Here is a 22,521-nt window from a genome sequence, read left to right as displayed (position 1 = left end):
TTGGTCGACGTAGGGCTCATCTGCCGTTTCTCGTTACGTACCGAATGCTGTAATTGATCTTGGTATATATAGGCTCGAAGAAGAAATGGCAACGCAGAACATGAATCATTCATGCTCAACTAACATCTCTACCGTTGCTGAGTGCTAGGACGAACTTCCCCGTACAGTGTTGCCTGTAAGTGCCCTATTCTCCTTATCACGTTTCAGCATTTGTGACAACGACCCTGGTTGTAAAGGGGCGACTCCCGCTCCTTACTACGCACCCTTATGTTCTAGCTGGCAACATGAGAATGGATCACTGCCATCAGTAGAGTATCCATTCACCAGGTCATATAGCTGTGTGCTTCCGTCGTGTCGTCAACGCTGATCTCTCCTATACCCCCTCAGCATAATTCGTGTGCCATCTTGCAGCGTACAACCAATATTGTATCAAGTCTCGATCAAGTATATAAGACTCAACAATACCCCCATTGTCAGTCGTCAACTCTCTTCTTACTTCCAGCCACTGTTCCATCAACAAAACTCAAAGACTACCCGAGTGATCCTGGCTGACCTTTCCAGGGCCAAACAGCTCCCCCCCCCCTGTCGATACACTTGCTTGCCCGCCATGATGAGACGAGTCGATCGTATCCAGCAGTCGCTCTCTGGATCTCTGGCCGCCAGGCAGCCAGGCTCCAGAGCTCTTATGTTACCTCGCAGTTCCATAATGCCCAGGGCCCAGTACAGCCAAGCAGCTGCCGTGGCAGCGCCAGTACCTGAAGACTCCTTCCCGCCGTCAAACGGAGAAGACGAGTTCTGGCGAAAAGTACCCATGTGGAAAGATGTATCGATGGAGGATTTCATCTCATGGAGTTGGAGTGTTCGTTGTCACGTTTCCCTTGTTTTTGCTCATCCGACTGACAGCTACGATAGAAGAAGAACGTTGTAGAGCATCATACCCGCTCAGCACCAGAAAAGCTCAAGGAGACCCTCGCGAGCGTGCTCCCTGACCATATGCCACTCAACCGCAATGCCTCACTTTTACAGAGTCGCGAAGAGTTCATCAAAGACATCTTTGACGGCATCGAGGTGTCGTCAATGTCACTCCGTATCATGTGCGTTGATGTGCTTCGGGCTTCACCCCCTATTTGCCTGGGATCTCACGGGTCCAAGCTGACATATGCCAGGCCCCATATCTTCAGCCGTATCAATTGGCAAGATCCCCGACACGACCCTATATTCCGGCAATTCATCCCATTGAAGTCTCTGATGCAGCCTGACCACCCAAAGAGTAAATTAGACTCACTACACGAGAAAGACGACGCGCCTCTTGATAACCTCGTGCACCGTTATCCAGACAAGGCACTGTTCCTTCGTGAGTATCCCTCACCCCCTGCAACAGCTTGTATATGCATTGGGATATTTTTGCTGATAACAGCGGACAACGATAGCGATAGCTGTTTGCCCTACGTACTGTCAAAGCTGCACGCGATCATATGCCGTCGGAGCGGACACCAGCGAGGTGACGAAGGAGGGGATGAAACCGATACTGAAGAGGTGGGAAGCGGCGTTCAAGTATATTGAAGCAAACCCGCAGATCACCGACATTGTTGTGTCAGGGGGCGACGCATACTACCTGGCTCCGGAGCACCTGGCGTTTATCGGCGAGCGCCTGATTAAGATGCCCAACATCAAGAAGTTCCGGATCGCGTCCAAGGGTCTCGGCGTAGCGCCGAACCGCATCTTGGACCCCAATGACCAGTGGACCGACGCCCTCCTCTGGGTGCACCGGCTGGCACTCAAGGAGGGCAAGCGGGCGGCGCTGCACACGCATATCAATCACCCCAATGAGATCTCATGGATGACGGAACAGGCCTGCCGCAAACTCGTAGAAGGCGGACTGACCATTCGCAATCAATCAGTCCTGCTGCATGGGATCAACGACAGCGCAGAAACCATATCGAAACTCATCCGGTCGCTCGCGGAGGACTTGCGTATCAATCCGGTAGGTACCCTCGCAGCTACCCCAATATCAGACCCAGTCTGATTCAGTGATGGCTGACATGCGAGAAACCTACCTGCTTTGTAGTATTACGTCTACCAGTGCGACATGGTGGAGAAGGTCGAGCATCTCCGTACGCCGCTCCAGAGCATCATAGACATCGAAGCCCAGATCCGGGGCTCTATCGCAGGCTTTGACGTGCCCCAATTCATTGTCGACCTCCCCCAGGGTGGCGGCAAGCGGCTTGCGGGAAGTTACCTCTCTTACGACCGGAACACGGGCGTGTCTCGGTTCACGGCGCCGGCCGTCAGCGGCAACGGGGCCAAAGTCAACAAGGTCTACGAGTACTATGACCCTCTCCCCCCAACGCCAGCTAAGATGGGTCGTTCCGACTAGTAGTACCTAGCTGCCTGATGTCACCCATTCTCTTTTTGGCGCAAGCTTTACGAAGCTGACAAGCCTCGTGCCTCGCGCGTCTCTCGTTTGCGATCTTCTCGGCACCCTCTAGTGGCAGGGAACGGGCGGTTGAAGGGAGTATTACGGGGCCGATGAAATTACAGCTCCATGTTCTTCCCGAGCTCATATCTCGGGCAGGCGAGCCAAGGCCTGGGGTTGGCTCTGGGAAGGCTGGATTAAGCTGGGTTATTATTATCACGAACAGCGTGATGGAGAGGGAGATGGGCATTCATTCCCTGACGCAATCTCGTCAGAGCTGGGGTCGAGACCGAGGCCAACATCGAAGATAGGCACTGTTCTTGACGGACGAGAAGGGCATTTCCCATTTTGCAAAAGTCTCTTTGGTGTTTTCTTATGTTATTCTTATTTTTGTATATCGCTTCGAATCCAATGTTAGTCGATGCCACCGGATGCCTTCTGGGGCTGAACGTTGCCGAGTTGGCGTGAGGCAAGTACATATGTGCAAGGACGCGCATTCTAGATCCTCCCTCTACAGCTTTGGGCGGGGCATTCTTCCGTTTGGAAGTGTGACTCCGGAGGTGATTCTGCATGATCGAGGCGAATGCATGCCAATGGGCGCCCTAGAAACAACGGCTATTAGGCCGGCTACTCTACCTGGCTCTTTCGCCAAGTTCTGGAGAAAACGTGCGCGCGGTGCGCGGTGAGCTCTCGGCTGGGACGGCCGAAGCACATTGGTTGACCTGGAGAATAGAAATGGACAAGGGACGACGACGACTTGTTGCTTGTCACTTACATACTCTATGTATGAACGCAACCAACGAGCAGGTCCACGTCAGAAAATAGCGTGACAGGCACAGGACTCACAGGAACAGCTCGTGTGGGAACGAGTGCCGATCACTGCCCTTTGAGTGGCCGTCACAATCATCCTGGACGGCCCAAAAGGGAAAGGAAGCGTTGAACCTAGACTCCTGAGAGGATTAGAGTGAAAAGGGGGCAACCTATTAGCGCTGGCATTACAGGCAGATTTGCCCTGGGGCTTACCGAGCCCGTACCTGGCCTCCTGGCCTGACCCTATGTATTCGTACCGCGCCTGTTCGTCCCGACTGTCGCCCACTCAACTGGCCTAACTGTCCGCCCGCCCGCTTGCCGCCAGTCAACGCGTAACTACATCCTAGTCGTAGTAGTAGTATACCCGACAGACCGCGTAGCAGTACGCGTAGAGAGGGAGACGACATTGATGCCAATGGTTGGATGATGCTTCGGTGCACACGGCCTGTAGAATCTATCTGGCAGTTTTCATCCCCCGTACCAATCCTCAGCCTCTGCTGGCCGTTCACTTGCCCAGGTTCATGTCGCTAGCCGTGGAACGCCTGCGATGGGGTGGCACAAACACCCTTCTCGAACCTCTTGAACCTAGCGCTGGCAATATTGGGAAACATGGTTGGATTGGGATCCCGGTCTGTCAAGGATCACGGCTCGGCCAATGGACGTAGCTTCGGGTCCCTCAAGTGCAAGGTGCAAGGTGCAAGGTGCAAGGTGCAAGGTGCAAGGTGCAAGGTGCAAGGTGCAAGGTGCAAGGTGCAAGGTGCAAGGTGGTGGTGGGTGGGCAATATCTTTTTCACTAATGTGGCTAGCGAGATAGCTCGAGCTAGGCTGACCGATCGTGGTCGTCGTCGTACCTTGAATGTTGACTGTGTTGAATGCAGAATGAATGCAGTGGTGTGTAAACACACATCAATTACATAAGAGGTAGGTTCTTGTACGAGGTAGCTGACATTGTAGTACTGTAGACTGCCGTGCGCATAAACATCATCAACCCGAGTTGATCTTACACACCCGCTGCCCGCCGTACTGCTGAGAGGCGGGATTCTGCAGGAACCTTAAGCAATCTTACCTCGAGCTTGTCATGAATCAAATGGATCAAATGACATGATTGGCTTGTCACCTCCATGCCACGAGCTCTCTCCAGCACCATCTCCTCTCTCTGCCATCCATACCTGCCAAACCACACGTACATGCATGCATGCGTTTGCAGTACCTTGCCAGGTTTTCTGGTCGTCTTTTATTTTATCCTTCTAATTCCACCTCTCCTTTTCTCGATAACTTCACCTTGTTCTTTGTTTTCTTTTTCTTTCATTCCCAGCAAGCAAGCAGCAAGCAGCTTGGGTTTGTTTTGCTGGTGTGTTTCCCCTCCAAGCTTTTGTTTCACCGGCCGCCCTTGCATTGACTCCCGAAGGGGACACTCGATTATTAAGTTGGAAAACCTACGAACAGCGCACGTCCGAGGGCTGAGCCTTTGCCATGGCCCCGTCATCCTACGTCAAAGGGGTCTTGCAGGTGCTTCCCCACGCGACGAGCCTCGATAGCACCGCCGATTACCATTCAACACTGCTCGACCAGACGCAAACAGAGGCACGGACGCGGGATGCAGGCCACCAGGCTGCCTCGGCGGCGGCGGCGGCTTCTGCGTGGATGGAAACCAGCAACTCACGGCCCTGGACGGCAAAGCGACCCGGCAGCAGCAGGTCCATGAAATCCTTCATCAAGAGCACCACGCGCAGAAGCCACGAGGAACCGACGCCCTGCCCTTGCCCTCTTCCTCCGGACTCGATCCAGCCAATTGGCTCCTGCGGCGAGATGTCGAGCCAGGAGCTCGAAGTATTCAAAGCGCTGCCGACCACCATCCGACGCAAGGTTAGTGGTTTTTTTTTTTTCCCTCTTCTCTACCTACTCTCTCCCCTGAATTTGGATCGCCGTCGTCTTGTATTCCGTTCTGCCGTTTGCTCCATTCTTGGGAGCCAATCCCATCGCCATCGCCATCCCCGCCCAAACAAAATCCCTCTGGCATTCATTCAATTTCTCTTCCACTCTGGACACTGAGGGCCAAGAATGATGGCGGAGAAAAGGAACGGGTTTGTTTTATACATACATACATACTCCGTATACTTGGGTCATCGCCGAGAAGCGCCACGCTACCGACGGGCTACTTCGTACCTAATTCTACCTACCGGCACTACTACAGTAGTAGCGATTTCCAGCTACTCACCGTCCATGCTGGCCTGTACCTGAGGTGATGTGTTCTCGGGTACTTCATAAATTGAGGCAAAAAGAAGCATGTACGCAAGTAGGCCGTAGTCGGCGGGCGATCAGTCAGTGTCGGTCAGCAAACGCCAGCAACGAGTTCGACTTATCTCTGAAACGATAGCTTGGTCTTCGTCTTGGTCGGCATGCATGCGTGCATTCATTCATTCATTCTCTCTCTGCCGTCTCTTGCCAACGGCAGGCCGACCCAGGGATGGGATACCCTAAGCAGGTGCCAGTGCCGCCCATCAATTATCCATCCCACTTTAGTTTCCGCATCCATCCAGCTGTACATACTACCATCGCCACTACCACGAGCAGTTGCATGCAAGGCCATGCAGCAAGTACCTGTACGGTATGTACAGTAGCAGTGGTGTGTGGTATGTGCTATGCTATGTGCTAGGGGGTGGGGAAGCAGCGGTGCGTGACGATCAAGCGTGGTCCATGCGAAAAGCTGCGGCCCCCTTAGTGCTGCCGATAGTGTTGCACTCTTGCACTCTGGGCTGGACGCTTTGGGCATCGCAAGGTGCGAAAGTTGCCTGTCGTCTCCCTGTCTGTCTCCTAGGAGCGATCCAATGCCATCGCTGGACGTTGACGGATGTCATTGTCATGGATTGTCATATCGTCAATAGGTATCATCCATACCTGAGGTACACTCCTCACTCTTGCACTCACTCCTCAGCACCTGCCTTCCTTTATGCCTTCCTTTAACCTCCAAGCACCCTAATGCAAGGTCCCACGCTATGCATGCTGCTGGCGTCTCAGTCTACCTGCTACCTTCATCCATCTGATCGACCTTTCTCTACATCGCATGTACATTTCCTTCATTATTAACCTCAATGCCTTGCCTTACCTATCATTGCCTTCCGTACATTACGTGACATTACATTGCATGCCTACTCCCTCCCCTCTCTCGCTCTGCCTTGGACTTGCTTCTTCCCTCTATTTCTCGTCTGAAACTGTTGCATTCTTCCCGCCTATACTGGGATATTTATAAACTGCGCCTAGGGCCACCCTGCTGCTTCTTTCCTTTTTTATTGCTTTGCCTACTTCAGCTCCTTGCCCTTCCCGCCCTTCGCATCGTCGGCTAAAACTTGCTTCTCGTTAGTACTTCTCGACGTCTGAGCAGCTTCAACTAGTGCAGTCATCCTCTGCTCTGCACAGCAACAGCCTCAACAACAACAACAGCAACACTGCCACCGCGACCACTTCTAATGTGGCCGAGCTGTTGTTGTTGAATGAAAAGGCCCAACTCGACCAAAGTGGCCGCGCTGCTGGCAAACAGGCTTATAGTCGGCCAAGTCCATTGTGTCAGACCGCGACTAATGCAGCTTCGGTGGATCGCCTGCCGCTGAACCACCCTTTCCTGCCCCGACAAGAGACTCCTCTTACAAGAGAGGAGCAAGTGGCATTGGCCAAGCAGCTGCGGCAGAGTGTCATCCTTGACGCCGCTGGCGAAGCCTTGTCCAAGGCTGGTCACCGCCTGGTCAGGCGCTTCACCTCACCGGTCGAGACTCCTGGCCTGTCCTCCGGCCGCCCCAGCATGGATTCCCGTATTAGTGACCTGCAAGACCCTCCCGTTCACCACGCAACTGCTCGAGACTCGTTCTACGACAGCTTCCGGTGGCTTGAGGAAGACGAGGATTTGGACCTGAGCCTTCATCTCGACGGCTACCACACCAAATCCGGCGAGGCCATGACGACATCCCCCAAGGAGCGACGGCCTTCGTTTCGCCGCCGAATGTCGATCGGCAAGATACCGTTTGGCAAGACGCCAGGCTCGTCGAGCCGGCCTAGCACGAGGGACATGTTTCGGGCACCGACCTTCCCGATGGGAGCTGCCGCCCCAGATCCGCATCCGCAGCAACAACCCGGCCGAAGAAAGTCCCGGGCACTGTCTCTTATAACTCCGAGGCACGCTTCCCATGCGTCCGTGGCCTCACTCGACGCCGCCGCGGCGCACTACCAGGATCCCGAGGCTCGACTAAAGCTCCGTGCGTACCTGTCGACGCCCCAAAAGTTTGACGAGGCTGTCCAGTTCGGGTTTCCCTCCAACGATGTTGGCGCCCCCCCGGTCGTACCCAGAACCACAGCAGCAGCAGCAGCAGCAAAACAAAGGCGATTTGCGGCGGAAGGCCTCGGATGATTCGGAAAAGCTCAAGACGTTCCTTTCAGACGACCACTCATCCATCTATAGTGACGATGGGTCGGCGCCCGACCCGGACACGCCCATGACGCCGAATTCACCGGAGAAGGAGAAACAAGCGTCCAAGAACGGGTGCGCTCATCTTGAGGTCCCGCCAACGAGTGACTCTGAGAGCTCAATGCGAGGCCCGTCAGTCTCGCGCGAGATGACGATGCGAATGACGCTGACACGACCGGACCTGCGGGCATCGGAGGACCAGATCTATGGCTGGCAGAGGCCTGTGCCGACCCGTGCCGGCAGAATGTCCCAGTCTGCTCCACGCGGCGATGGCGTCGCCTGCGCCGCAGACGCCAAGTCCAAGGCCGACTACGAGAAATTCTTCAGCGAGCTTGACGAATCTGCGACGCCGGCGTGTGAAGGCGGTGCTATGAAGCGTTTCTGGAACCGGGTCACCCGCAACTAACTATGGCGGTGTCACCATTATCCATTATACGGCGACGAAAGAACGAACACCACCTCAACACACGGCATGTCGAGTGGCGCAGAAGCGGGAGTGGCCGTTTTTCCATTTTCTTTCATATGTAATATATTTTTTTTTGTCGATGGGCGGGTTTCCTTCAGGAACATTTTGCTGTTGTCAAGCGGTCATTACCATGGGCATTGTCGCCATGTGTCACTAAGATATCATTTGGAATTCATAGGCGTTACTGCACGCATCTATCATGGCTACGGCGTTGGTGCTGGGAGAAGGGGGCAGCAAGTGGTTCGGTGCGAGCCAGTTCATAGAGTTGCCACAAGTAACATTTTGAAAACCCGGGCTGCCTATCTATGCGAGCCCGGCAACAGACATCACTCGAAAACTCTCTGCTTAACTTTGTACTACATGAGTGTTCGTTGGATGGTCCGTTTGATGAGGGATGAGTAACTCGCTTGTCCCGTGTGCCTGGCGGTCAAGCGCAAAAGAAGCGATGACGGCCTGATCGACAGATGGGCGACTTATTCGAGACCCAACCGGAAGTTTCAAGGTTGATCTGTCAATCCCTCGTTATTCATGGAAGTCACCGTTTACAACCCAGTCAGCCAGTCAAGCAAGCAGCCAATGCTTCCTGGCCTGGGACCGGATCCTCCGCCTTCCTTTCCCAATCCAATGCTGCAGGTACATACTACTACATCATACCATCCATGCCAGCGGGGAGCAGGCTTTGGCTCGTGGACCCCTCGTCTTTTTTTCCTCTTTGCTTTTCTCTTTCAGTGGACGCTAAGCTGCAAAAGGTCCCCACGCCACGGGTCAGCCAAAGACCCCGGTTTTTTCGTCGCTGTAAGGGTGATTGGCCCAAAACTGGCTGCCATGTCTAAGCGAGGCCATGAGCGATAACACATGGCCGAGCACAGCAGAGATGCATCAATTCTCCCTCCTCTGCCTGACTCGGATGGACGACAATTGTGAGGCACGGGGGACTTGACGCTGTCGGACTATAGCATGCCTGACGCGCACAAAACTAACCAGTACATACAGCACGGCACACGTTTCAGCAGACCTGCGTTGCACCTGTCGCTCGCCATCTACTACACTTCAAGTATCTTGAATATTTTGAGCCGCGCTAGATAAACAGTATTGCCGGGATGGTGTCGTATCGTGCATGCTTCAGCTGTCAAAACCGGATGAGACATGGATGGTAGCAGTCGCCTCAAAGAGAAGGGGAAAGAAAAAACGACAGAAAGAGGCGCGGCGAAGGAGGGGGGAGGGGGAGATGATGCCGGTCCCCGTTTCTTCATTCCACCCTTTGACATCCGCCGATCGGCAATCCGAAGGACACCAGTACCTGGATTACTATTTGACCTACGGAGTATACAAATAGTGAATATCCATCCATTGATACCTCTCGTCGGCGATAGGCAATTCGCTGCTTCTCCATATTAACTGCGTGCTGGCCCGACCTGTAGGAGAGAGAGAGAGAGTGAGAGAAAAAATCGAGAATCTGCCTGTCCATCCTGAGGACTGGGGCCCCAACTACTGCAAACTAGCATGACTGCATGTCTCAGGAGAGACAAGACATACATATGCCATTAACGTACATACATACGTATACGACACCGTGTCTCTGCCTGTCTGTCAGTCTGGCCGGCTCTCACGCTCAGGCCAAAACATACCACCGCTCCTCCCTGCATCTCGCATCGGAGGGGGCCAACGAAAACGACCGCTCTAGAATCTGCGCGCCGAGGGTGGCGATGGTGCCTCTATCCCAAAGCACAGCTCTTTGCTTGCCTGCAAGTGCAAGGAAAGAGAGAGAGAGAGAGAAGACCCGACAGTAAGTTCGGCCTCAGTTCGTCATTTGCTAAACACATAAGGGACGCGTTACGTTCGCTTTGCTGGGCGTCATCGGTTTCAAGTGTCGGAGAAGCGAACCGAAGAGAAAGAAAAGTAGTTTGGGCAATACTACATATGATGTAGGCATGATGCTGAATCCGTAAGCACTTATGTAAGGAGGTATTGCATTGGTACGTATAGCTGAGGCTCTTATATACCCGATTGTAACTACCTAGTTCTTGTGCCTTCCTCGCCCGACTGTCTACCCGTATGTCTCATCTGTGTGTGTTTGCTATCGGGCAACTACCAACGCGTTATTCGTCTTGCATGCGTGAAGGAGATAAAAAATGGACAGGCCGAGTGAGGCTCGGCTACAGTTGCGTGCCTCCGTTCTCGTTGAAGAGCCACGGGCATCAGACCGCATGCCTGATGCAAGCCACGCTATGTCGTCACATAGGTCACCTACCTCCTTACCCACATAGATACATATGCTACCATGTAGTTGGTTCTGACAAGACATACACATACCCATGTACCAATTGAGTTCATCAGTCGGCCGTTGGTCTTTAGCACATATATCTCCAGCGCTACACCGACCTGATAGCACTGTAGCCACTTGTTACAGCACCCATGATAACATACACAATGAAAAGAACGACTAGAAGACATGGACTAAAGAGAAACCAGCTGATCTGTTTATGGCAGATTGATCTTGCAGCAATATGTGCCCCTGCCTGCCTGCCTCCCGTGCCAGAAGCGCCATGCAAACAAAACCATTGTCCCGCCTACTCTAGTTTGTAATACAAAATCAAATATGAAATGTCCATGCCTATACCACACCCCCCTTTCCTACGCCTCCCATAGATAAACCACCACAACATCCTCTCGTGAGTACACGTCCAAGTTTAGGGGCGCGCCTCTACGCAATGGCACACAAAGATAACCATATAGAACAAACACCTATAATGCTATGTGTGGTAAACCCCGTTTCCTCCCCCTCCTTCTCCTACACCTGCCTATCTACCCCTTAGTTCTTCTCTCACCTCCAGTGGCTTCAAACTTCGTCGTCGCTGTCATCGCCTAGAAGTTCGCCCTCGTCCTCGTCCACAATGGCGTAGTCCGCCCTCCCGCGTGCGAAGCTATCGCGAGTCGTGAACCTCCGGGGCCCGCCGCTGCCCCGCAACCAGCCGTAGCTCGTATCGCCGCGGCCCGTGGCCTTCTTGACCAGCGAACCCGCGCTGCGCCAGAGGCTCGACGCGAGGAGAGGCAACGCACCAACCACCGCCACCACCGCCGAAACCGCGATGACGGGATACTTGACCCAGGGCGCCTCCTGGTCGAAGCTGTTCTGCTCCCCGAGCCGGATCTGCCCGAACTTGCTCTGCCAGTTGTTGTACACCCACCAGCCGGCCGCGGCGGCGAGGCCAATGGGGATAACGACGGCAAAGAAAATGGCAACGCCCGACACCCCGTGGGCTTTCTCAAACTCCTCTTCATGGCCGGGGCAAGGCTGAGGGGCGCCCATCTTGTCAAGTTCGACACCTCCCTCACAGGTGGTAAGAGGGATACGTCGGTAGCCTGACGGCTCGTAGAATTCGGTGGCGCCCGCATTGTCTTTGCAGTACTGCTCGAGTGAAATGGGCTGAAGCCCTTCCACAAGTTTGCACTGCTTGTGGCCGTCCATCTCGTAGTTGTAATCGCTAGGATTTGTTAGCACAAATGACCGGAGAGACCCGGGGCGTGGAGAAAGCTTACCATTCGAAGTCTTGCCGGGTGCAGGAGCAGTTCTTGATGCCGTAAGTATGATGCAGAGTCTGCTCATTGAAGCATTCGCTGCCCGGTTTCTTCCGCAGATATTGCGTTTGGTGACCGAAAAGACAGCCTTCGGGCTGCTTGGGATGCGCTGGGGTCCACAGGTTATAGTCGGATTTGTCCAAGTTGTCGTCTACGCGGCAGGCCTTGTCTGTCAGCCCGGTGAAGTCGAGGTTGATGGTGAGCAGTTTATCTCCTTGGCGACCCCACAGCAAGAAGTTCCGCGACGAGCCGGAACGCATCGTGGTCATGTCGTTGATGACAATGTCCTGCTCGGAAAACTGGTGCTCGACCCAAGTCTTTCCCTCGTCGAGGGTGTATGAGACGGTCTTCGTCTTCGTGTCACGCTGGGCCAGGATGATGATGGATCCCTGGTCCCCGAAGGTCCAGATCCAGCGCCCCTTCTTCACCATCTTCCAGCTGATGCCGGCATCGGTAGTCATGAAAGTGTGGGCATCCTTGACATCTCCCAAGACTGCGCCAACGTTGCCCCAACCAAACATGATGCCGACCGCCGACTCGGACGAGTAAGTCTTTCTGTGGTCGACTCGCTCCGTGTAGCCGTGGATGTGAAGGGCACAGTTCTCGTTGCCCTCCTCGCTTGGGGAGCAGGAGAAGGTCTTGCCGTCAAGATCCGTCTTTGGAGGTGGAAGGAAGGACCATTCGGCGCCGTCGCTGTGGCTGATTTTCGACTGCAGCTGCTTTCGCTCAGAAGAATCCCCATTCTGGTTTTGGACGACATTGACCAGCACCACACCTTGCAAGCCCAGCATCTTCTCAAAGTCAACGAAGTAGTTCTCGTCGCAGTTGACGCCCGAAGCGCTCATGACGTACGATGTTCCGTTCGAGTTGCTCTTGAGAATCGAGCCGAATTTCCGGTCCTTCGCATCCTGAGTCACGACAAAGAGGTTGACGGCATGCGTCGAGCTGTCCAGGACAGTGTATGCATGCTGGTGCGGAACCTCGAACCCATACGGAAATCTCGCCTCTGCGAACTGCCTCCCATCCACACTGGCCGATGCCATGAGCGTCTTGGCTGTCTGGTTTTCACTCGCCACGACAATGAATTCAGCCATAGTAGCAAACTCCTTGACGTTCTCCTGGCGAACCTTCTCTTCAGATTCGAAGGCGTCGTCACTCCAGACGAGATGGTAGGGAGTGGCCTCGTCGTTGTTCTCCTGGGCTCTCTTGAGGCAAATCATCTCCTTTGGGCTCACACGACCGAAGTTCCTGTATTCTTTAGCCCCCGTAAATTCGCATTTCTTGACGAATCGAGCTGCAGTTGTCCATCGGTCGCCACGATCAATGGAAACAGATGCCTCAAGGTGACAGTCCGTCTTGGAACCCGAAGGGCACTTGAGACCGTGCCAGATCAACCAGTCCTTGTTGTCGGGATGGAAAGCCAGGGGAGGCCTTGCCTCTCTGCTCGTATCCGGAGGAAGAGGGGCGTCGAAACTGTCGAAGTGCAGACCCCTGTCAACTGTGTAGATGACTTTACCCTTGTGGCCGATGAAGAAGACCATCTCTTTGACATGCGGGTGGCTCGTAATGGACCACACGTCAGCATCTTCGAGTTCCGTGGGAGTTTTCCACGTCTTGCCATGATCGTAGGTGATCTGGATGGGTCCAGCTTTGCCGGAGCTGGCCTTATAGGGTCTCATGATGATAGTCTCGTCTTTGCTTTGGGCGGTTTCACCTCGCTCGAGGTAGTGTTTGTCGAACTTGTCAAAATCTCCCTTGACGATGACCTCGGTGTCAGTGATGTTTCCACTGGCCGGCGGGCCCGATGGAGCCGAGGTTGCGTCGGAACATTTCCATTCCTTGGTATCATCTTTCTGTTCGCCACTCTTACGCTTGCAGTCGTTACCGGGAATGAGACGCCAACCAGATGAGCCTTTGAAGGTCTCGTCCGGGTCGTTCTTCTTGCAAGCGCCCTCAGGGGACACCACAGGGCCAACCTTGTCGCATTTGCCATCTTTTCTCATGAAATTGAAGTCGCATTCAAAATCAGCATCTGTGCACTCGCAGATTTCGAACTCTGGGACCGGCATCTTGAACTCCGTCTTGATGAAACATTCGGCGTCCTTCTTTCGCCTGTGGAACTTCTGCTTATGGCCCATGACGCAGGATGGCTCATTTTTGTCATCCTTGCGCGCGTACCATTCCTCCATGTCGCTTTCCTTGCAGGTGTCCTCGTGCATACCTTCGAAGTCGATCGCGATGACATGATACTTGGGGGAAGACTTGGACCCAGACTCTCCGGTGAGAACGAATTTGAGACTGGTAGAGTCTTGTGTAGTGGTTAAGTAAAAGGGCCTGATCTGAAGCTTGTCTGGGAGCGCGAGAGTCTTCCACTCTTTTCCGTGGTTCAGTGAATACTTGATTTCACCAACATCATGTTTCTGGGTATCATGTACAGCCAGGAGAATAGATCCCTGATCGCCGAACTCATACTTGTGCGGGCCTTTAGGGCCTTTGATCCACGTCTTTCCGGCATCGTCAGAAACGTAGAGACTAGCATCCTCCAGGTAATCACCGAGGTGTTTCCCTTCGTTGCCATTGCCCATGACAAGCCCAGGGGCGGGACTTGAGAAGATGCGACCAATGTTGTTCGGCTCTGTGATCGAGTGAAGGTGGAGCTCATTCTTGCCTTCCTTGACGGACTCAAAAGTTCGTCCATCGTCGAAGGTTATTCTTGTCTTCAGCTTTTTCTCGGCTTTAAAATCACCCTGGACCTTCTCCCAGTTGTCAATTTGGTTTACCATAAAGATCCCCTGGATCCCGGAGATCTTCTCGAAATCCACATGGCCAACAGTATTGCGATTCGTGTGCTCCATGTTTCTGGTGAAATATGTACCGTTCGAGTTACTGGTAAGCATGACTCCCATCGGATTACCCGGACGCCCCGTCATAACATCGATCTGGATGCTATAATTGGTGCCCTCGAGGACGGTGTACGCCCCCTGGTTAATACTGTGGTCAGATGGGAAGACGGCTCGGTGCCATGTTTCAGTGTCGTCGGTCACGAATAGAGCCATCTCGTCGGTGTTCTTGGCATTTGCGGCAACAAGTAGGTACTTTTTCACGACCGCCAGGTTGGCAATACCACGCACGATATTGGAGCCGTCTATCTTGGGCTCAAACTCTTGCACGGCGCCATCCTGAGAGTCTGCGCTGAAGTAGTTGTCGGATATGAGAAGCCGGTTGTCCTGGTGGAAAAGTGAGAACTCGCCCATAACGATGCATATAATCCTGGAGCTGTCATGGTCCGGGCTGCTGGTGGAAAAGAGGTCCGACGACTTGGCCCACCAGCAGTCCTTGATGCCGGCGCGGAGCAATTTGGCGGGTGTCTTGAATCCATTCGTGGTGTACATGGCCAACTCATCGCAGAAGATGGCCGGGCAGTCCATGGCATGGAAGAGAATGCGATCCGGGTCCGCCGCATGGAATCTGAGCCAGTCGGAGCGGTAATCGACGCGGCTCAGCCTTGATTCGGTGTGGAAAGTCTCCCATGTTTCGCCCTGGTTGTGAGTCCTCCAGTGCGTGTTGCCGGTGGTCAAGACGTAGGCACGGGTTGGCTCGAATTCGTGCATGACCAGAGCGTAGGCCTTGCCTTCGCCAATTTCGTCTATCTTGGTCCATTTCGCACCGGCGTCGGTCGAGCGGTAGACGGAGCGGGTGTCGAGGTCTTGGAAGAGCACGGTATCGGAGCCCTTGAAGTAGTTTATATTCATTGGGTTGTGTTCGAAGTCGGTGACGACTATGGCGGGCTCGTCCTTGGCTTCGGCCGCCGGCACCAGCAGGACCTGCAGCAGGCAGACTGCCAGGAGGTAGGAAAGGGTCGTCCGCCATACCCAGCCTCCCGGCGCCGCCAGAGCTCTACTGACTGCCCTCATGATCGCGTACTAGGGCTCGGAGATGCGGTGGTCATGTCAAGACGGAGGAAGCTTCGAGCTTCGGTGGCGTCAATTTCGAGAATCAAAGGCGTTGTCGTCAGCTGCAAAGGGATGGCGTAGTAGCTCCGTGGTGTTGAGGACGGTACAGCGATTACAGTCGATGAAGAGGAAGAAGAGGATGATAGCTTGGCTATACAGGGGGGGTAGTAGGATCAAACGAAGGATTCTATCGGTGCCTTAGCTAGGAAACAATGGGAATAGAAGCGTCGTGTTTCAATCTTATGGGTTCATTGCCTCACTCGTTGATAGCCAGCAGGTATCTGTCAATTGCATGTATCAAAGCGATGGATGGATGGCTGGACGTTGTACCTTGTCCTAGTCGCGACACAGTGGCATAACCTGCCCCAAAGCAGTCTCAGCTTTGCTCCTAGGCATGCGCAATGGCCGCCCCGAGCCCCCACCTCTTTGTCGTGCAATGCGCCTCTATGTGCCTACAGGTGGTAGCTACAGTACATGCCACATGCCTCCTACGTAGCTACATGGAAGCTACAGTGGGTAAAGTGCACCTAGGTACATACTTCATAGGCAGAAAGAAGCTGGAGCCTAGCATTGAGGCTAGCATAGTGGGTACATGGGTCTAGCTAGGGTTAGCGCGTGTTTGGTATTCCCGTGCTGGCCGGGAATCCGATCCTTTACCAATTCTATTCGTCTAACAACATGCAAACCAAAGCCGAAGCTGCAGGCACGTCGGTAGCATCGATTGGTTCGTTGGGGGCATTCCGACTTTGTTTATATAGGAGGCAGATAGACCGGAATACGCACAGCGTGTCCTTCCCTGCGCTCGGTATCTGCCCGTACAAATCATCAATGTACCGTAGGTTAGGTGCCTTTCAGTCACATCTCAGGGAGATGCAGCCATGTCGTCATTAACTCCCCAGATCCAGTGGACCCCACCGTGGTCTACGTCTGACACAATAGACGACATGGAGCCCAGGGGCACAAGAACCCAGCATTACGGTGCTATTGGTATGATATGTTCCGTCGATTTATCGACGGCAAGCCAGTTGGTCCAGTTGGGTGCTACACCTAGTCGGATGAATAATGGCACTGAATGATCACTGATTAGTCCTGTAAGCTATAGTCTGGTGGTGAAAGCTGCGCCTTCGCCACCAAGGGGATAGCTGGCTAAGTACGATTACATATGACCGCTCGACCAATCGCAAGGAACCCATCGTCCTGTATTCCACCTCTGTTTGTCTCTGGCCCCTGAGTCTGAACCAAGCCGCTCAGTAAGCAGTTACAAGGGCGTGTCCTGTAATAAAATAGTCAAGAACTAGAACAAGACGATATGCTGCGATCGACGTATAGCGAGCTCCTCCGGGCCCTCCCGCACAACGAATTCGCAGTGACGGACAAGAAAAGCCTCATTATCCCGTCGGTGCCTTTTCCTCCTCTCTGGCCTCGCCAACTTCCCCGAACAACTGCGTCTCCAGCTCGTTCATGGCGTCGATGCTTTCCTGTACACCCAACCAGTCGCAGAGATGGCGCCCGGCATGTACGACTTTCCAGAACGCGTCTTCGCCAGCCAACGCCCTATCGACTCTGGGTGTAAGCATTTGCTTTTTTTTTTTTTTTTTTTTTTTTTTTGGAGTGATGTGTTAAGAGGGAATAATGGGAATTTATCAAGTAAACGACTGTTCTTTCCCTCACGAGACACTGGGACAACGTGGAATAAACACTGAATAAGGAACAAATGAACATCGAAAGTCGCTTACCACTCATCGTAGTCGCCGAGTACCACCGTCTCCGCCCATTCCAGCAGAAGCGTCATAGTCTTTGCCGCCTCGCGCTCCACGTTCAGTACGTCCAGCCGGTCGCGCTGCGAGCCCGTCCAGAGCTGGTTGCAGATGATACTGATGTTCTTCAGCAACGAACTGGACGGAGGGGGGACCGGCCGTTGGTTGTGTCGTCCCGTTGGCGACAAGGAGCCTCTGTGTGACGGCCTCTGTGGTTGGTGTTGTCATCGCGTGGAGCACTGGAAGCTGGGGCGTGGGGAGAGCAACTTTCACGCGCGCGGCGATTTGCCTCGAGGGCGCTAAGGTAAGTACTTGTAGCTCGCAGGCACAGTTCGTGGATTCTTCCGATGGCAGTATAGACTTGGGGTATTTGGTTGGAGTCTCTGCTTGCAATGCTTGCCACGCTAGCGATGGAGCTATGGCCATTGCCTGGTGTGCAAGACGTCGGCTGGTGTTCACTGGGCTGGCCATCACAGTCCATCTGGTAGTCCATAGTAGCCTCGGACCTATGGGACGAGGCGTGGTATGGCATCGGTGGAAGTACATAAGGCGGTGAATGCCAAGCGACTTGTAAACTTGATCGATAGTCTGCGAAGAGTTGCTGTTGTGGTTGACTCGTGGTCGGGGACAGGGGGCTGGCAGACCAATAGGGGGTGCTCTCACTGGAGATCTGGACTTGCGTAGCGTTGTTTAGGTGGTGTTGGATTGACTTATCGTACCCATGGAATTGAGTCCCCTTCTCAGTGTAAGGTGCGGTCCCAACACTCTGCCCTTCCGAGCAACTTAATTTGGTTCCCATACTCCGAGGAAAACTCCGAGGAACTCCAGGGGCAGATGGCTCAGCATGTTGAGAGCCAAGGTCTTCTTTCTGCTGATAGATGAAATCACTTGGCGATTTGGCAGTCTCCATCTTCTTCCGATATCAATTTCAGGAGCTGAGATGGGTATCTCGGGTAGAAGAGACTAAGTTATCGAAGTAAAGTGGTCAGGTACTTAATATATGCTGAAAAAGTCGATCGATTCTTAATCATCCTCTGTACCTTGTCTCATATCATGCTTAGGTAAGGGAAAGGCGGTTAATAGCTTGGCAGCCTTGCAGTCAACTCTTTTTGCACAAACATAAGGAGTGCTGGAAACATCTCAAGGCAGGAAGGTTCTTCTCATTTCGTATGTCTCACCAACTACTTTGGGTATGCTTTAAAGGGTCCAAATAACAAGTCTTCCATCCACTCCGCTGGCTTTTGTGCATGTTAGCATTATATGAAACAAGGAACAGCGGTCAAAACTTACTGCTGAACTGGGTAACGTTGCCGCCGTTAGACTCGTACGCTCGCACAGTCGAAATGGTGTTCTGATGGACAGTCTTCAACTGCGTGTCATCCTTCGCTTTGCCCTTAAGATCCATCTGTTTGAACATATTCAAAGCGGATTCTTCGCGGGCATCGCCCAACCCAGGTCTGCCCTTGGACTCCAGGGTACCGCTCAATTGCCATCCCGAGGCATCGCCCTGGAAACGGAAGGCCTCGCAATCGTAGCCAGCGGCCACGATCTCGCTCTCCGAAGACCAGATCAGACTCATGAATGGCAAGAGCTGCGTGTTGATGCTGATGACAGCACGTGGCGGCTGGTCCGGGGCTGTAGGGTAGACAACAGTGATGCTGCTGTCATGGGCGGCAAAGGCTAGAGCATCGCCGCTGGGAGAGAAAGCGACAGAGTGGACCCAACCAGCCGAATTGTTCATGAACTCGCCGCAGACGGTGTTGAAAGGCAAGCGCTCGCCCCAGACGCTTGGGTCTGGGCGAGCATCGACACCCTTGATGAAGCTGGAGAAGACTCGAGCATGGGCATCGGTGGATCCGGCAGCCAGCAGAACGCCGTTAGGATGCCATGAGACAGTGGTGATGGTACTCTTGATGGGCTTCTTCAAGTGCTTGGAAACCCACCAGTCATTCTCCTCCTCAAAGTAGCAGACAGCAATGACCCGGTCTCCCGATCCAACAGCGAACTTGGTCTCGGACGGCGACCATCGAACGAAAGTGGCGGCTCGAGCGATTCGAAGCAGGACTAGTGTCGGCTTGTAACCCGTAGGGGAGGGCTCCCAAACAAGGGCATTTCGATCTGTAGTAGCGTCAGCGCCATTCTGAAACTTCTTGTTTGGATCCAGTGCATACCCTGAGAGCATGTAACGATGCGGCCGCTGTTGGGTGCGATGTCGACACCGGTAATGGTCTTATCATGCCCCTTCAGCTCGTCCTTGAGCTTGAAGGCACCGGCAACCTTCCCATACAGCTCGACGGCTGAATCCTTGGCAACAGCAAGGATCTTGCGATCTGCCGAGAAGGAATGGTCGGCAATTGGCCGGTGGAACAGATGGTGCACTTCGGGGCCTGACATGGTGAAAGTGTAATAGGAGGAGCTCTCAACTATCACTTTGCGGAGTTTAGGTATGGGATTGGGAGCTTCGAAGCGACGTACGTAAGTCGGGCGCAGCTCAGGAGAAGTGACCTCAGTCGCAGTTTGGTGGGGTTGTCGTCGGTAATTGTGGCGGTAACGGTGTGGGGAGATGTGGCTCAGGCAGATACCGTACCTGTGCTTGCCTGTCCGGGGAGCTACGCTAAGGTTACTACTACCTACCTATCAAAATTCCGCCTGCTTGAGCTTGAACTGATAGTTCGACCTGTGATAGTCGCGTGGTCTGTCAGCTTAGAGCCATTGCCAAATTCTCAATTGTTTGTTTCGGGCCTGTTCTGTGCAACATTTCGAGACTACCTATCGCGGAATTTCCACACCAGGAGCGGTATTGTGCGCCGTTTCGTAACTATACTCCCTTCTGTCAACATGGCCGCTCGACCGCCGCCAGCTTCGAAGGCTGGAGGGGCAAAGGCAGCTCCTATTCCACCCAACCAAACGTAAGTCACCCATTCGAGACGCCAGCGACATATGCAAGGGTATCTGTTTCTCACACGGGTTATTAGTTTATATGTTACGAACCTCCCGTCTGCGAAAATTCAAAAGGACGACTTGAAGACGGCCCTCTACATGTTATTCTCGACCTATGGCCCGGTCCTTGATGTCGTCGCGCTCAAGACGATGAAGATGCGCGGTCAAGCACACATAGTGTTCCGTGATATGCAAGCAGCTACACAAGCAATGCGAGCTTTGGAGGGTTTCAGTTTCCTCGGAAGGGAGCTTGTACGTGTTCGCACCGTGTGCTATTTGTTTTGTCAAGCGAGCATACTAACACATGCCTCCAGAGGATTTCCTACGCCAAGTCCAAGTCAGACACAGTGGCAAAGCTCGACGGAACATACAAATTGCCCGGTTCTGCCGCTGCCAATGTCGAGATGTCCGAAGTCCAACAGAGTATCTTCAACGCTCCCGCTCCAGGATCCGCCGCTGCCACCGCGCCCGCACCGCCTCGTGGCTTGCCCACGAAACCTCCTACTTCTGAGCCCTCGAAAGACATATCTGAGGCTGATGCTCGGGGACAAAAGCGCACACGCGATGAGGAAGAAGAAGAGGACAGTGACTCCGATGTTGCCATGGAGGAGGATAGCGACGACGAGTGAACTGGCTCGAACACATGATACCCACCAGAAAAGAAAAAAACACGATGGCAATCACGATGAACCTCGATAATACAGCAGAAAAGAGCTCTGGTCGCTCCCGAGGATATGCATACTACGGATCTTGGGTAGGTGGTTCAGGCCTTGTTGCTTAAAGCCATTTCTTTTGGAACCCATAGGCCGACACATCCGCCAACCAGACCCAGCCAGACTATAAGGTAGTCTTCCTTTGGGCAGTCGAAGCCTGCCATGGCGTCGCTGAGGAAGCATGGGTGGACGAAAAACGAAGGCACTCCTGTTAATGGGTGATGCTGTGGGGCCAACATTAGCCACAAGGTAGATCAATAGACTCTCGGGATGAGGACGAGCCTAATGTTGACTCGGTTTGCAGCTATAGTTGAATACGAGAACGACTTACATCTGCTGAGACACCGCCTATGGTTCCCGTTCGTCGGAGAGAGTCTTTGTACTGATCAGGTACCAAGCGCCGGAAAACCGTGTCAATATCGAAGGAGGCTTCCTCCCCCGGCAGATCATGCAGGCTGAACCAGAGGCAGGGTGCACGATATGTTGGATGAAAGTGAATCTCGTATCGGACATGTCCAAAGTTGGCCTTGGAAGGGTGCTTCACAAGGAGTTCCTGCAGTAGTTGAGCTTCATTGTTCATGTGCCGGGCGTTCTTTGCATTTTGTTTTTGTTTTACCTGGTCGTCCTCCTCACTGTCCATCGCCATGTCATCTGCCATGGCCCCGTTGTCCATTGTTTCAGTCATGGTGAAGCTGTTCAAGGTCGCCTCGAGATCGCCTAGATTTGTGGTGTCTTCTAGAGGCCGGGAGATCTGGACAAAGGTTGCATAGTCCGAATCCATCCCGAACGACATGTCCAAAGCACTGTGCACACCCAACCTCCATTGCCGCCGCAGAGAGCCAAGTCGGGCCTGGCAGTACTTCCTGTCGAGAAAGTGGCATGCTTCGGCAAATTCGTCCTTGTCCAGAAAGGGGTAATTCCGATACATTGATCGGTGCTCAATCCCATGGCTCATCATGAGACGGGCGTGCAATGCGATGGCCTTTGAACGTAGTAATGGGGACGCACCTACATCCAGTTGTTAACATCATTCAAAATCTCATAGTGTAGCAGACGTCGGCCAAGAGGTCTGTCTATGTATCTTTAAAGAAATGAAAACTACCTAGACAGGTACATACCCAATCCTCCCGGGATGTGAGTGACCTAGATGTTGTTTCCTCCCACGCCACAGCGAGTGGTTTTTTCAACCTTAGGTGCTTAAGTAGGTACTTACTCAGGTAACTGGCGCAACAGGAGTGGTGATCCTTGAGGTACTTAGGTCAAGTAGAGGAATCCCGAATAAGAGTTTGATCAGGTTGTGCGAGGATATATATTGAATATGCACAAAATTGACGCTATCTCCTAACAGTTGAGGGTGAGAGCTGTGTGTGGTCTGGTGGATTGGGGTGGTGTTGGCTTATTTGCCCGTCAGGTAGGTACATGTGTAACATC

At 53.4% G+C, this 22,521-nt stretch overlaps 7 protein-coding genes across 7 annotated transcripts; 4 read left to right on the top strand and 3 right to left on the bottom strand.

Annotated features, from left to right (window-relative positions):
- Positions 1-607: 607 nt before the first annotated feature.
- On the top strand, positions 608-2,377 carry PG985_006652 (l-lysine -aminomutase; the record flags this gene model as incomplete). Its single annotated transcript, XM_066826421.1, has 4 exons — positions 608-859; positions 913-1,354; positions 1,431-1,984; positions 2,069-2,377. The coding sequence occupies 4 exons, from the start codon at positions 608-610 to the stop codon at positions 2,375-2,377; spliced, it is 1,557 nt and encodes a 518-aa protein (XP_066686028.1).
- Positions 2,378-4,699: 2,322 nt separating this feature from the next.
- PG985_006651 (uncharacterized protein) lies at positions 4,700-5,291 on the top strand (the record flags this gene model as incomplete). The annotated part of the gene is made up of 2 exons (XM_066826420.1): positions 4,700-5,092; positions 5,280-5,291. 2 exons carry the CDS (start codon positions 4,700-4,702, stop codon positions 5,289-5,291), a joined length of 405 nt encoding a protein of 134 aa, XP_066686027.1.
- A 931-nt stretch (positions 5,292-6,222) lies between these two features.
- On the top strand, positions 6,223-8,088 carry PG985_006650 (mucin; the record flags this gene model as incomplete). The annotated part of the gene is given in 3 exon segments (XM_066826419.1): positions 6,223-6,243; positions 6,588-7,556; positions 7,573-8,088. The coding sequence occupies 3 exon segments, from the start codon at positions 6,223-6,225 to the stop codon at positions 8,086-8,088; spliced, it is 1,506 nt and encodes a 501-aa protein (XP_066686026.1).
- Positions 8,089-10,987: 2,899 nt separating this feature from the next.
- PG985_006649 (Oligoxyloglucan reducing end-specific cellobiohydrolase) lies at positions 10,988-15,641 on the bottom strand (the record flags this gene model as incomplete). The annotated part of the gene is made up of 2 exons (XM_066826418.1): positions 10,988-11,633; positions 11,689-15,641. 2 exons carry the CDS (start codon positions 15,639-15,641, stop codon positions 10,988-10,990), a joined length of 4,599 nt encoding a protein of 1,532 aa, XP_066686025.1.
- Positions 15,642-18,716: 3,075 nt separating this feature from the next.
- Positions 18,717-19,831, bottom strand: PG985_006648 (uncharacterized protein; the record flags this gene model as incomplete). The annotated part of the gene is made up of 2 exons (XM_066826417.1): positions 18,717-19,555; positions 19,609-19,831. 2 exons carry the CDS (start codon positions 19,829-19,831, stop codon positions 18,717-18,719), a joined length of 1,062 nt encoding a protein of 353 aa, XP_066686024.1.
- A 444-nt stretch (positions 19,832-20,275) lies between these two features.
- On the top strand, positions 20,276-21,006 carry PG985_006647 (U2 small nuclear ribonucleoprotein B''; the record flags this gene model as incomplete). The annotated part of the gene is made up of 3 exons (XM_066826416.1): positions 20,276-20,346; positions 20,413-20,629; positions 20,692-21,006. The coding sequence occupies 3 exons, from the start codon at positions 20,276-20,278 to the stop codon at positions 21,004-21,006; spliced, it is 603 nt and encodes a 200-aa protein (XP_066686023.1).
- A 134-nt stretch (positions 21,007-21,140) lies between these two features.
- PG985_006646 (uncharacterized protein) lies at positions 21,141-22,045 on the bottom strand (the record flags this gene model as incomplete). The annotated part of the gene is made up of 2 exons (XM_066826415.1): positions 21,141-21,314; positions 21,422-22,045. 2 exons carry the CDS (start codon positions 22,043-22,045, stop codon positions 21,141-21,143), a joined length of 798 nt encoding a protein of 265 aa, XP_066686022.1.
- Between the last annotated feature and the right edge of the window lie 476 nt (positions 22,046-22,521).

Source organism: Apiospora marii, assembly GCF_038362585.1.
Source record: "Apiospora marii strain CBS 49790 chromosome Unknown utg000004l_segment0_segment0, whole genome shotgun sequence".
Lineage (NCBI taxonomy): Eukaryota > Fungi > Ascomycota > Sordariomycetes > Amphisphaeriales > Apiosporaceae > Apiospora > Apiospora marii.
The sequence above is the reverse complement of the archived record's forward strand: the minus strand, read 5'-3'. Positions and strand labels throughout refer to the sequence as shown.